At 49.4% G+C, this 14,727-nt stretch overlaps 1 protein-coding gene across 1 annotated transcript in view; it reads left to right on the forward strand.

Annotated features, from left to right (window-relative positions):
- APOLTP (apolipoprotein lipid transfer particle homolog) overlaps positions 1-14,727 on the forward strand; it is a 184,119-nt gene that overhangs the window by 20,417 nt on the left and 148,975 nt on the right. Inside the window, exons 3-9 of the mRNA XM_086375601.1 lie at positions 3,408-3,461; positions 4,793-4,953; positions 9,066-9,136; positions 11,251-11,416; positions 11,495-11,632; positions 12,623-12,803; positions 14,473-14,618. Of these exons, the coding sequence (XP_086231727.1) occupies positions 3,408-3,461; positions 4,793-4,953; positions 9,066-9,136; positions 11,251-11,416; positions 11,495-11,632; positions 12,623-12,803; positions 14,473-14,618 (917 nt within the window). The remainder of the gene's footprint in view (positions 1-3,407; positions 3,462-4,792; positions 4,954-9,065; positions 9,137-11,250; positions 11,417-11,494; positions 11,633-12,622; positions 12,804-14,472; positions 14,619-14,727) is intronic.

Consider the following 14,727-nt stretch of genomic DNA (forward strand, 5'->3'; position numbering starts at 1 on the left):
TTGGGCATGAAGCAAGACTATTTATGGTGTATTCTGTAGAATGTGATAAGGCAAGAGTGGGGCTAAACATGCAAAGAATTCTTGAAAACACTAGGTTTATATCATAGTACTATGCTGCTGCTGCTGCTAAGTCACTTCAGTTGTGTCCGACTCTGTGCAACCCCATAGATGGCAGCCCACCAGGCTTCCCCGTCCCTGGGATTCTCTAGGCAAGAACACTGGAGTGGGTTGCCATTTCCTCCTCCAATGCATGAAAGTGAAAAGTGAAAGTGAAGTCGCTCAGTCGTGTCCGACTCTAGCGACCCCATGGACTGCAGCCTACCAGGCTCCTCCATCCATGGGATTTTCCAGGCAAAAGTACTGGAGTGGGTTGCCATTGCCTTCTCCATCATAGTACTATATCACTTTGTTTTATATAATGTGCTTTGTGGAGAATGACGATTCCATCATTTAATAAAAATTAGCTCAAATCCCCACCCCCAATTCTTTCACATACTGAGTCGTTTCAAACATCTTTTAAAGTTTTCCACGGGGAGTGGGAGGGAGGTTCGAGAGAGAGGGGGCATGTGTATACCCACGGCTGATTCACACTGGAGTATGGCAAAAGCCAACGCAAAGTTGGAAAGCAATAATCTTCCAATTAAAGCATTAAAAAAATTTAATTAAAAAGTTTTCCGATAACTGACTTGAGCATAGGTTTTAAATTTTATTAAAATTACATAAAATGAAAGGCTTCTTCATAGCACCAGCTACATTTCAGATGTCCACTAGCCACATGTGGCTGGCAGATACTTCCCAGACAGTGCAGGTCCCGTCACAACTGTTTTGTTCACTGTATTTTCCCTTGTTTGCCTCTCACACAGTTGGTGCCTAGTGAGTCTGTGTAAATAAATGAATGGGAATCAGACCTGACCTCTGAGAAAGCTGAAATGAGGCTCGATTTCATTCCTGAGTGGTAGAGATGACATCAATTTCAGTCCATTTCCAGTCTGTCCCTAGAAGTGATGAAAAGATTTATCACTCCCCAGTTTTTGACATTTCCCCCTTCTTGGTTGATACGTTTAGTAGGATAATTGAATGGTCTTTGTTCTTCAGAAACTTTTTTTTAAAGCTTTAGATATGTCTTTGTAAGTGCTTGAAAAATGGAAGGGAAACAGACTTGGTTCAAGCAGAATGCTCTCCGAACACCCCTTCTTCCTGGGAGCTCGTGGTAGACCCAGGCTTGCAGGCATCACTGCTCTTGGCGTAGCTGGGCAGAAAAAGCTGATGCAGAGGTTATCGGTGGAACAAAGAAGCTGAATGCTGGATCTGTGCACAACTGGGAGTTTAATGGTTATGCACGAACATGTTTAATTTGGAGCCCAGGGTTCAAGTGATCAAAGAGCTGAAGGCAAGTTGGCAGGGAAATTGATTGAGTTAAATATCTTTGAAATGTGATTTTATCCATTGATATTCTACTTTAATGCAAAGAGTATTTTGTTGGATGAGCCAAAACATTCAGGGGAAGCAAAAACTCTGCCAAATACCCTACTGTTTTCTATTATTGCAAAGGTTTAAATGAAATGGCATAAAATATACTTTGCCCCCATTTTGGGAAACTATATTTTTCTTAAGGGATTAAAAACAGGCTGGCACATGTCATGATTACCAGTTGAGGCACAGTGGGGTGGTTTTGAGAATAGAAATGCTCTTACTGGAAAGTCATTCTATGAAAATGGCTGCAGATGGACCCCTGGCTAAGGCTGTTCTGAAAGGATATGGATGATGTCCAGGAAATGCCAGGCATGTGGCTGGAAGAAAGAACAATGAGGAGTAGGTGGAAATGGGGAGTCTTCAGGTGAGGGTTGGGATGGGCGGGTGGAGAGAAGACGGGCCAGGGAAGAGGTCTGAGGGTCCCCAGCAGAGCATCCTTGGCAGCCTGAGGAGGTCCCTGGCTGTTCTGCTCATACCCTCATTGTCTTGCAGCTTAGATGGTGGGTGAATGAGGTATTATGAGATCGACCAGGGAGCTGAGCCAGATACCATCCTTCACTGCCACAGTCTTTCGGGCTTGCCTTTGTTGGTTCATCCATTCCTTTATTCACTCACTTATTCCTTTGTGACAATGTAGTGGTTAAGGCTGTGGACTCAGGATGCCTGGGTCCAAACCCTGGCTCCTCTCCTAACTATGTCTCAGGCTCTGGGCCTCCGTGAAATGGGAGTAATGATCGCACTCATGACAGGGAACTGTCAGGATTGAAGGCGCTGAATATATAATTTGTTTGGAACAGCGCTTGGCACATGATAAATGCTATATGCTACATGTATTCATTCATTCATTCATTCCAGTATCGACTGGGAACCAGGCACTCGGGGATGCAATTTTGATGAAGATGACCAAGATAGTGAAATCATTAACATTTTTATAAGCATTGTGAAGAGAATAGGATGTTAAGATAGGGACTGACAAGGGGGGGTTTACTCTGGACAGGGAGACATGCTCACGCTGGGGTCTGAAGGAGCGTAGGACGTGAGAACTGGAGGAAGAGTGTTGAGACCAGAGGGAACAGTGTGTGTAAAGGCCTTGAGCTGGAGAAGGAGCAGCATGACTGGAGGTCGGGTGGGGTGAGATATGGCCAAAGGGGCAGACAGAGGCCGGCTGGCTTGGGAAGGATTTTATCATGAATGCATGTGGGTTGGGGTGGTTGGGGAGAGACTTAGGAGCTCTTACGCAGGGAGTGATGCGATTAGATTAAGGGCTTTAAAACATGACTGTAACTGTTGGGAATGAACTGTGGACACGGAACAGTTGGAAGGCTACTGCAGTGGTCTAGGTGAGAGAAGATGAGGCTTTGCCTGGAGCAATGGCTGTGGGGATCGAGACATGAATGGAGAGAGAGAAGGATGGAGTAAGGGAGAGAGGGATGGATAGATGGATAGAAAGATGGACAGAGAGAGACCGACGGATAGATGAATGAAAGGAGGGGTGGATGGGTGGATAGAGGGAGGGAGAGACAGACAGATGGCTGGAGGGAGGGAGGGGTCCACAGAGAGGTGGATGGAGGGAAGGAGGGATGAGCTGACGGAGGGAGGGGGGCTGGAGACCTGATGGAATTGGCAGCACTTGCCGACACGTGGGGCTTGGGGTGATGATAAGAGAGAAGGGGAAGCACAGCTTCCAGGTTGCCAGCTCGAGCAGTGGGAGGACCGTGGTATTAGTATCCAAGATGGGGAAGAGTGGGGCGGCTGGAGGGTGCATGGAGGTTACTCCCAGCTGCGTGCGAGAGAGGAGAGCGGGAATTAATCTCTTTTTGTCCCCCTGGCCCCTTTAACGTCCTCTTTCCAGAGCAGGTCAGTGGCCTATGGGAGGGAGCTGTCACATGTCTCCTCCTGGCCTTGCCCTGGTTCCATCTGATTTGTGATTTCAGAAATGCCAGACTCGCTGGTGGGGCAGGCGGCCTCCTGCATGACTTCCTGCACAGGTGAGTTTCTCCGGACACCTTATCACACTTCTGGTGAACTCAAGACGAGCGGGGTGGTGGGAGGGGTGTGGGTTTGGGGAGGCGAAGCTGATCATGGCCAGGTCTAATTAGGGACAACCCCTGAGGGCCTCAGCCACATTCCCAGGGAGACCAGTGGGGAAGAGCAAGACTAGTTCTGCAAAGGCCACCCAGTCATCAGCATTTAGAGAAACAAATCACACACTCAGGTTAAAATGTCCTTAAACCATCCCAGCCCTAAAGCCCTGGGGCTTTCCCTCATACTCTGCGGTCTCCAGGTGGAGTAAAATCTTCAGCCAAGTGATTCTATTTGCATCATGGGGTGGAGTAGATGAGAGAAACTGGGGGCAAATAGCTTAGAAGGAAGCATTTTCGGAATGTGAGATGTGGTTGTATTTTGAGCACAAAGAAATGAACATGAATGTGTTCATTCAATTTCAAAGCCCAGGAGAAGGATGAGCTGTCATAATTAATGCTTTAATGGTGTTTTGCAATTGGTCTGTGGTCTAAATAGAAGGTTCGGGAATCACAGACTCTCTGCTCTTGAGATCCGATCTACCCCAGAGTACCTCCCCCACATCCCCACTATCTCCAATACCTCCAGACTAGCCAGTTCTGCAGCTCTGTGTTCTGAAAAGATCAGGGAACTCTGTCCAACCCACCCCGCTGTCCCTGCTGATATCCACCAAGGCAGTAGATGAGGAATCATCAGTCAGTCAAGGTTTGGATTCCAGCTCTGCAACCTTGGGTAAGTTAGTTAACCTCTCTGAGCCTTGGTTTCCAATTCTGTAAGATGGAGAAAATAAGAGTACCCACTTCAAAGTTGTTATGAGGCTTCCAAAAGCTAATGTAAAATAGATCAGTGGTTCTCAACCAGGATGACCGTATCTACCAGGGACATTTTGCAAAGTCTGGAGACATTTTTGCTTGTCCCAACTGGGGCGTGCCACTGGCATCTGGAGATGCTGTTGAGCATCCTATAATGCACAGAACAGCCCCCACAACAGAATTATATGGTATCAAAATATTGATACCACGGAGGCTGAGAAACTTGAGTGTATAAAGCCCTTAGAAGAAGGCCTCGCACGCGAAACACTGGGTAACATTGATTAAGCACTCCTTGTGATTATCTTCGTTTTCTTCTTCACTCTCTTGGGGTCTGCAGCCTTCCCCTGAGCTGGGAGCAGGAAGCTCACCAGCCAGATGAGAGGGGAAGGTGACAGTTAGGATGCCTAAGTAGTCCAGGTGGAGCTGAGTCTCAGAAGGTGTCAGATTGTCAAGGTGACACCGTGTGCCCTCTCTCTGCCCTCCAGGGTCAGCTGATCCTCACCTCCCCGTGGGCACCAGATACGTCTATCACTTTTCCACTAACACCAGCACCAGCCTGCAGGGGGCCCAGGTGGAGGGGAGTGGCCTTGGTCTGCAAGGCTTGGTCACCCTTGATGTGCTTGGTCCTTGCCAGATGGCCTTACAGGTGAGTATCACTGAGTAACCAGGGGGTCATGTTGACATGGGGGAGGGCCACAGGGAAGCCACAGCGCCTGAAATCAAATTCAAGCGAGGGCTCTAGAGTAACATGGGAATGTGGCACCATTTTGGTTGTAGAGGGTGCCAGGGTAGATCCAGTGTTGGGAGGAGTGGAGATTAAAGAAGGAGTGAAGGGTATTCCTTGGAGCAGGTATAGCCACAGGATGGGATCAAGCTATGTCCTTGGGAGAATCAGTTCAGTTTGGTTCAGTTGCTAAGTTGTGTCCAACTCTTTGCGACCCAAGCACACCAGACTTCCCTGTCCTTTACCATCTCCTGGAGTTTGCTCAAACTCATGTCCACTGAGTCGGTGATGCCAGCCAACCATCTCATCCTCTGTTGTCTCCTTCTCCTCCTGCCTTCAATCTTTCTCAGCATCAGGGTCGTTTCTAATGAGTCAGTTCTTTGCATCAGGTGCCCAAAGTATTGGAGCTTCAGCTTCAGCATTAGTCCTTCCACTGAATATTCAGGACTAATTTCCTTTAGGATTGCCTGGCTTGATCTCCTTGCAGTCCAAGGGACTCTCAAGAGTCTTCTCCAACACCACAGTTCAAAAGCATCAATTCTTTGGCATTCAGCTTTCTTTATGGTCCAACTCTCACATCCATACATGACTACTGGAAAAACCATAAATGGAGGGTCACAATTGGGAAATTGTAGGTCCCAGGGGTGAGCAAAATCAAACCAAATCAAGGCTTTGTAAGCAAAGGAGCAGACTATGATGGACAGCCCAGACCCAGCTGGGGACTCCAGGCCTGCCCTGGGCATCTCTGTACAGGCACACCACAGAGAGATTGTAGGTATGATTCCAGGTCACTGAAATAAAACAAATATTGAAATAAAGTGAGTCACACTAATTTTATGGTTTCCCAGTGTATATCAAAGTTACGTTTGAACTAAATTGTAGTTTATTAAGTGTGCAACAGCATGATGTCTATAAAAAGTACATAATTAAAAAATACTTTATTGCTGAAGACAGCTAGTTATCATCTGAGCATTCAGGGAGTTGTAGTAGTCAGATTAAAGATCACTGATCATAGACCATGCTAACAAATATAATGAAAAAGTTTGAAATATTGTTAACACCACTAAAATGTAACACAGATGTGAAATGAACGAATGCTCCTGGAAAAACTGAAAGACTTGCTCAATGCAGGGTTGCCACAAACATTCAATTTGTTAAAAAAAAAAAAAAAAAAGGCGGTATCTGGGAAGCACAATTAAGTGGAGCACTGTAGAACGAGGTCTGCCTTCATAGACAGTGGTGGTACTGGGTTAGGTCAAAGTGGAATTATGAGCTAGATTCTCTTAGTGGCTGTAGTGATGAAAATCTTTTTCATCAAGATTTTCCTGAAGCTTTCTCATGTTCCTGCAAGCGGAAATGCCTGACTATTCTCTGGTCTCTTTCTGATGACGCTCATGTGTTTCCTGGACAAACCTTCCCACTCTGCATAAATGGCTGCCTAGTTTCCACTGAAGTCTCATGTCCCATTTGTAAGGGGTTTTTGAACTGACTGGAGTGTTTGCTGATGAAAGTTTCTCAAAACTGCTTTGTTATGTTTTCATGTAGACCACAGGATGGAGTCTTTTGTGAGGTGGCTCTGAGCTGCCTCTGACGTCCTAAACTATCCAAATATTGGTTTCGGTCAGAATTGCCACTTTGCTGTCCTTTAAAGTCCATCAAAACTGTAGAGGTTGTTTTTTCCACAGTCTTCACAAGGCAAATTGTGTACTGCTGCAATTTTGTTTGTTTGATTTGTTTTTAGCATTAAAAAAAATGGATACTGTTGAACGTTGACAAGGGCAGAAAGAAGGGGCTTGTTTCAGAGACTCGTGGCACAGTGAATTCCCTGGCAGTCCAGTATCTAGGACACCATGCTTCCACTGCAGGGGGGCACAGGTTTGACCCCTTGTCGGGGAACTAAGATCCCAAAAGCCACACAGTGTGGCAAAAAAAAAATTGTGTCATAAATGGAAAATGTACAGCCACTTAGGAGGCAATCCATTAAGTATATTTTTGTAGGAAAAGGGTGAACATAAGTATTAAGGACAATGAATTTTACAGATTGAACACTCCTGTGTAGCCACCTCCAGATCAAGAAACTCCCATAACCTCCCTCTTTCTCTCTTCCAGTCCCTTCTCCCAAAGGCTCCCCTGAGTTCCAGCACCATGGATTAGTTTTGTTCATCTTTGAACCTCTCTTTAATGGAATCATGCAGGAGGTTCTCTTTTGTGCCCGGTTTCTTCTTATTTTTTATTTTGATTTTTTTTTTTGATCATGGTAAAATATACATAATATAAAATTTATCATTTCAAGTGTTTCAATAGCAATATGTATCCTCCTGTTGTGTAACCATCACCACCCTCCACCCCTAGAATGTTTTCATCATCCTAAGCAGAAGCGCTGTACCCCTTAAATGACATGTATATAGTTTATTTATTGGCTATGCTGGGTCTTTGTCGTCGCGCATGGGCTCTCTCTAGCTGCGGTGCTTGGGTTTCTCATTGCCATGGCTTCTCTCATTTCAGAGCATGGGCTCTAAGGCACGTGGGCGTCAGTAGTTGCTGCTCTCAGAGTCTAAGCATGGGCTCTGGGCTCAGTAGCTGTGGTACACAGGCTTAGTTGCTCCATGACACGTGTGATCTTCCCAGATCAGGGATTGAACCGGTGTCCCCTGCATTGCAAGGTGGAGTCACACTCTCTGGACCACCAGGGAAGCACAGGATTAGTTACTCTGAAAACGTGAAATCACGGGGCAGTGAAACCATGTGATACTATAATGACAGACACATGTCATCATACGTTTGTCTAAACCCATAGAATGTACGACACCAAGGAACCCTCATTTTTATTAGGGGCTTTGGGTGATGGTTATGTATTAGTATAGGGTCAGCAGTTGTGACTAATGTCCCACTCTGGTGGGGGATGTTGATAATGCAGAAGTCAGGGGGTACATGGGAAATTTCTATACCTTCCTCTCAGTATTGCTATGAACCTAAAACTGCTCTAATAATAATAATAATAATAATAATAATAATAAAAGTGAAATCAGTCAGCTTAGGGATGCAGGGTTTTTAAAAATTGTTTTGTTTTTGGCTGTTCTAGTTCTTTGTTGCTGCCTGGGCTTCTCTTTAGTTGGAACTAAAGGGCTACGGTCTAGTTGCCGTGTGCAGGCTTCTCATTTCAGTGGCTTCTCTTGTTGCGAAGCACGGGCTCGAGGTGCTCGGGCTTCAGCAGTTGCTGCTCCCGGGCTCTAGAGCACAGGCTCAATAGTTGTGGTGCACAGGCTTAGTTGCTCCGTAGCATATGGAATCTTCCTGACCTAGGGATCAAACCCACATCTCCTGCATTGGCAGGCGGATTCTCTAGTGCTAAGCCACCAGGGAAGCCCGGGATGCAGGTTTTACGGGTGATTTTATTTTTCATCTTTAGAGAGTCCATCTTCTTTAGCAATAAGTACACACATGTGTGAAACCATGGTGATCTGGGGACATCCAAGTCTTCTTTTCATGATGACAAAGCACTTTTTGTTTGCTTTGCAATCCTAGCTTACTTTCGTTTATACTGTGTAGCCATATGAATCTCTCACTCAAACTTCCAGGGCCTTTTGGGGAAAAATGAGAAGCTAATGGGGCTTCCCTGGTAGCTCAGCTGGTAAAGAATCTGCCTGCAATGCAGGACACCCAGATTCGAGCCCTGGGTTGGGAAGATTCCCTGAAGAAAGGGATAGGCTACCCGCTCCAGTATTCTTGGGCTTCCCTGGTGGCTCAGCTGGTAAAGAATCCACCTGCAATGCGGAAGAAGCTAATGAGAACTTTCTGTACAGTGAGTGGGGAGCAGAGGGGCCTGACTGTTTAAATTATTTACCCTGGAGATATTCAACGTCTACCACCTCACATTAGAACCTTCTGCTCAATGGGCAGATCTCCCTGCCTACCCCTCCCTCACCAGCATGAATCACGAGGAGGACCAGAACTACTTTAGCTGGGGGAGGGGGCGCTGGTGTGGTCCTGGAATATCCCAGGAGAGGTCACCAACTCAGTGCATCCTGCTTCAGCTCCAGCACTTCCAGCTGACATCCATCCTGGGGTCCAAGGTGGAAGTTCTGAAGCAGTCGGAGAGTTTGAGGTAAGATGCTGGGCCTTGCTCCCCATGGGGCTCCCTTTTCCAATGGCCACTGGGTGCACCAGATTGTATTGAAAGAATCCAGTTAGGGTAACCCCCTTACATCAGAAAAAGGCCATTTTGGATTGAAGTTCAAAGAGGATTCCATCTTTGTTTTGACCTTATAAACACCCAGACCATTGATGAGGACCATTGGGGGTTGTTGTGATGTGGGAGCCTTGAGGGGCTCCAAAGAGCTTCAGATAGCCTTCCCTTATCTGGAGGAAGGAACTCTCGCCCCATATTTTCCTGGATGTCACTCTCAGCATGTCCAGATTTTATGTCTGCCCAGCACCCTCTGGGCTTCATCTTTAAGAACATTCTGGAAGACACTGGGCACCATTGAGGCCTGCCCTTCTCCTCCTCCTCCCTGCTGAGATGGGGGTTTTCCCTGGAGACCCATAGCTTCTTTCTCCCTCCCCAAGCCAAGCTCCCCTTGGTGACCCAGCCAAGCCTGGAATTCTCCCTTGGCGTGTTTCCCAGGGACTCCTGAAGTGGCTTCCGGGCCACAAAGCTCAGTCCAGCCGCCAGTCTGAAGACAAGCCCATCTCCGCAGATTCCTCTTCCTTTTTAATTGCAAATTCATTTGTTTAAAAAAAAATAATAAAGCCTTTGTGCAGGGATACAGGGATGGTGGAGCTGTCAGGGGCAAACGGATCCCCACTGAAAAGCTTAGGGGGTCCTCTTCGAGGGGCCAGTCAGGGCTATTGTCCCTGGGGAGTCTCATCAGAAATGCTAAGTCAGTGCGCAGGGCTGTCAGCTCCTGGAGAGACCAGACTGACACTAGTTATTCCAGAAGGGTCGGGAGCCATTAGCATTTCTCTTGAGGCCTGAGGCCCTGGGGGCTGCCACGGTGGGTGGGGGAGGGGGGCGGGAGCAGACTCCACGTGGAGCTGGAGAGGGGGCAGTGACCTCCCCCGGGAAGTTCAGTAGGGACTCTTGTGTCCCCCAAGGTTCTGCTTGCTGGCTGCCCGGTGGGGTTTGGGGCTTTGCCAGTTTCCCCGTCATCACGGGGCACCTCCCTCTTCAAAGCTCCCCACACAAAGAGCAGTACTCCCCAAGCCCTCACCCCCAACTCTATCCTCTCCCTCACCAGGCTATACCAGACACAGGCTCCTGGTCTGTGTCAGGTGAGGGGTGACGGGAAGGGCACTGGGCTGAATTCTGGACCCAGCTCCTCCCAGACTTGCTGCGTGATCCTCTCCAGTCGCTCTCCCTCTCTGGGCCTCGTTTCCTCCTTCTACAGTGCTGGAGCCTAAGTCACTTCTGCCATGGTCCGTGTGCGGGTTGGAAAAAAATTTCCAGACACCAGGCAGAATGAGAGGAGAATAAAGTTTGGTAGAGTGGGAGACCCTGATAGAACAGCAGGCTGGCTCAAGGGAGAGCCAAACCCTTTTGCAGGCGAGCAGCCACTTTTTTAGAGCCTCAAGACAGAGAAAATTCCTCCTGGAAGGGTGGCATTATGTCATTGGTTGGGATGCTATAGGGTGGGTATTTTACTTAATGGGGGTCAGGGTTAGATCTGGAGGCTCATGGCAACAGTTGCTATGGGGTTTGGTCAGTTCCAGAGATTTTTATCCTGTGACCTTGGTGCAGGGCTCCACAACTTCCAGCTCAGGGTGTCCGAGACCTGTGACCTCCAGAGCCATCCTGCCTGGGTTCGGATCCCAGCTGTGGCCCTGAACAAGTCACCTTACTGCTCGGACCCTCAGGTTCCTTCCTATATAACGTGAATGGGCTGGGAAAATAAGTTTTGCAATGCAGGACGCCCTGGGAAGTTCAGCTTTTTCTTTTTTTCAAGCTGGGTTCACCCATTTTATTCAGGTGGTGACAAGGCTGGGAGTAGCTTCAAGCATAGACTTGGCTGTCTTTTGTGTGGTTTCGCTGAGACCTGGCTGGAGAGCTGAGCTGAGTTAGGAAGCCAGGCCATTTGGGCGGGGTGTGGGGATAGCTGGGTGCTTCCTACGGGACTGACCTATGGGAGGGGCCCACGCTGGAGGGGCACGGTTGCGTAGCAGAGAAGAGGTGCCCTGGGGCCTTAGATGGGCCAGTGCCCCCTGACGGCCACCCCCGCGCAGCGCTGTCCTGGGCCGGGAGCCCCTGCGCCTTGTCCTGCAAGCGGGGCGCGTGGTCCGCCTGTGCCCCCGCCGAGCCGAGCCACGCTGGGCCCTGAACGTGAAGCGGGCGGTGCTGAGCCTCCTGCAGAGTCATCCAGGTGTCCGCGACCCCCACACCGTGGAGGAGGTGAGTTCTGAGTCTCGAGAGGCGGGTGGGTGATGGAGTGACGGGGAGCAGGGCGCTGACTGGGTCCCGCTCGCCCAGGTGGACATCCTGGGCAGGTGTCCCACCACGTACCAGCAACTCGGAAGCAGGCTGCACAAAACCAAGGCCCTGGGGCAATGCTCCCTGCGCCGGGTGCGCGCCTCCCTGCGCTCGCAGGCCCTGCCCGCTGCGGAGGAGGTGAGAGCGGGGCTCGCCCCCACCCTGTCCCTTCTTGGCCCACTCCCTGTTCTCTTCTCCTTCCCAGGCTCTGTCCTTTCCCTCCCCCACTTGCTCATCTCTCATCCTCCTCCCCCCTCCCCCCCCCCACCGCCTAACGCCCCCCCCCTCCCCCCACCGCCGACTTCCCTGTCCCTCCTCTTCCCGTCTCCTTCTCTCTCCCCGTCTCCTTCTCTCTCCCCCTCTCCTTCTCTTCCCCACTCTCCTTCTCTCTCCTCCACGGTTCCCTGCAGATGAAAGTGTTGTGTAAACAGTTCAGTTCAGTCGCTCAGTCGTGTCCAACTCTTTGCGACCCCATGGACTGTAGCACACCAGGCCTCCCTGTCCATTACCAACTCCAGAGCTTGCTCAAACTCATGTCCACTGAGTCGGTGATGCCACCCAACAATCTCGTCCTCTGTTGTCCCCTTCTCCTCCTGCCCTCAATCTTTCCCAGCATCAGGGTCTTTTCAAATGAGTCAGCTCTTCGCATCAGGTGGCCAAAGTATTGGAGTTTCAGCTTCAGCATCAGTCCTTCCAATGAACAGTCAGGACTGATTTCCTTTAGAATGGACTGGTTGGATCTCCTTGCAGTCCAAGGGACTCTCAAGAGTCTTCTCCAACACCACAGTGTAAACAGTAGGCATCTATATAAGGATAGGAGGTGATCACTATTAACATGACTAATACAGAGTCTCAGCATCTAGAAGCGGCTGCAGGACTGCAGATACCGGCTTTCTTCATTTTCCAATTGAGGCTTTATCCTTCCTCCCCTTGGGGTGACTTCTGACTGCTCTTTCTTGCCTCCCTTGGTCTCCCACCTCTGTCTATGGGGAGAGGGATCCTGAAGCTCCAAGGTAGTCCCCACTGGGCTTCCCCCAGCCTTGGCTGTTGCTACCAATTTGGGGGTTCCTGGGGGTTCCCTCACTCCCATGGTCTGAGCCTCCGCCTCTTCCCCACATGGTCCAGCAGTCTGGCCTGGCCTCCCGTCTGACCTGCGTCCAGAGTTTGCAGGCCGGCGTGCTGCGGGAGGCCTCCTGCACACAGCTGGACACCGCGGGGCCCCTCTCCAGGGAGGCAAGTACTGCACCGATGTGGACCTTTTCCTCGCTCTCTCTGCTGCAGGAGGTACCCCTGGACCCAGCTGTCACAGGTGATGGGGGTAGGGGTGGGCTGGGGTGGCCCCTGGACCCTTAGGTGAGCCTCCCAGTCTCCTCTGACCAGAGGGGCTCCAGCAAGCAGAGGCTCCACTGCTGTGTCCCTGTCTGGACACCCTTGAACACCTTCTGAAAGTGGCCATTGTCAGGGTCGGCCTCTTTTTCTGGAAGTTTCTGTTGGCGCACATGGCTCTCAGGCTTGGTCTTGGCTTCCTCTCTGGGTCGTTCTCAGTGGAGATGGCATCTTCTGGTTCCCAACTTTAGTGGGAGAATCTACCTTACACCTGATGACCCTTCGACCTGACCATTTTGGGAGCGAGCTGACTCAGGTTTCCTGATTTTTTGGAAAGTTCCTGCCAACATAGAGCATCCCCTGGAGCATGGTTCCCTTCTATGATTTTTGTACAGAAAGAAACAAAGCAAGGCATGCATCTGAGGGAAAGAGATATATATATTTTTCCACGGTGAAAAAAATGGCTGTCTCCCTGAATCAGGAAATAAGGGTGGTTAATTCTTACTGCTGACAGTTTGGAAGGATTTACTGTGGGCCAGTATCTGTGCTGAGTGCTTTATGTGGATTATTTAATTTAATTCCCATCATGACCCCATTAGGAAGTTACTGTTGTTTGTAGTTATATTTTTTTCACTGAAGGAAGCTGTGTCCAAGAAGTAAAACTGACGTGTCTGAAGTCACAGAGCTAATGAGAGGCAGAGCTGGGACTTGGACCCGTGGGGTCTTTTCCACAGCCCTGGTGGATAATCAGGTTTGTCTCAGAGAACAGACTTGCTGCCTGCACCACCCCAGGGAGAACCCAGCAGATGGGGACTGAAGCCCTGGGTCTTCCCAGCATTCCGTTTGGTTCCATGGAGCACAGGCTGAGATCCTAGGCTGACCTGCCCCCCGAGGCTCCCTCAAACACAGACACTGGCCATCACTGGGGCATCTAGTTTCAGGACCTGCCTGTTGGTTGACCATTGAGTTGAATGAGCTTTTCATCTTTTTTTTTTTTTTAAACAGGTGTAATTGAGATGTAATTCACATACTGTGTAGTTCATGCATTTAAAGTGAATAATTCAGTGGCTTCTAGAGTCAGAGTTGTCCATCCATCATCAGAATCAACTTTATGACATTTTTGTCACTCCAGAAGAAACCTTGCACCCATTGGCCATCACCTCCTGTTCCCCCAGTTCCTGGCAACCACTAATCTACTTTCTACTGCTAGATTTTTCCATTCTGGACAGTTTGTATAAGTAGAATGAGATAGTATGTGACCTTTCATAACTGGCTTCTTTCACTTCCCATAGGTTTATCCTATGGGATGAACCTATCTTCCCATGGTTCATCGTGTTGTAGTATGTGTCACAGTTTCATTTCTTTTTCTTGCTGAATAATCTTCCATTCCACGGAGGAAGTTTCCATGTTTCGTCTGGCAATCCCCAGAGGGTTTTGGGGTCACCTTATTGGGCCCATCCCTTACTGATGGGTGCATGGACTGTTTCCCGTCTTTTGCTTCAGCAGGAATGCTGGCATGATTTTCTTGTGTGTGTTCCCCTCCCCTGTTGCCAGAAACATACTGGAGGGAGCCTTGGCAGGGTGTGGGAGTGGCTCCCAGGGGTCCTTCCACTCACTCTGACATTTCCCCCCATGCGGTCATCCCTGCTAAGAACGTCTCACCTCAGATTCAGACAGTGGAGACTTAACCCCGAGCAGCTTGTTGTACGAGTGGGAGGAGACCCCATCCCAAGCTACAGTGGCCACAGGGGCTGCATCAGTGAGGAGGCTGTGCCTGGCTCCGGCCACAAGCTTTGAGGTAAGTGGCTTCTCCAGCCCCAGGCCAGGGTCTGCCTGGGGCCTGGGGTCCTGGGAAACCCTCCTCTTCCTACCAGATCCTTTCAGGTGCACTTGGTAGAATATTCAAT

The sequence above is a fragment of the Bos grunniens genome, chromosome 25 (assembly GCF_055505025.1).
Source record: "Bos grunniens cultivar Pamir isolate PY7600 chromosome 25, Bosgru_T2T1.0, whole genome shotgun sequence".
Classification (NCBI taxonomy): domain Eukaryota; kingdom Metazoa; phylum Chordata; class Mammalia; order Artiodactyla; family Bovidae; genus Bos; species Bos grunniens.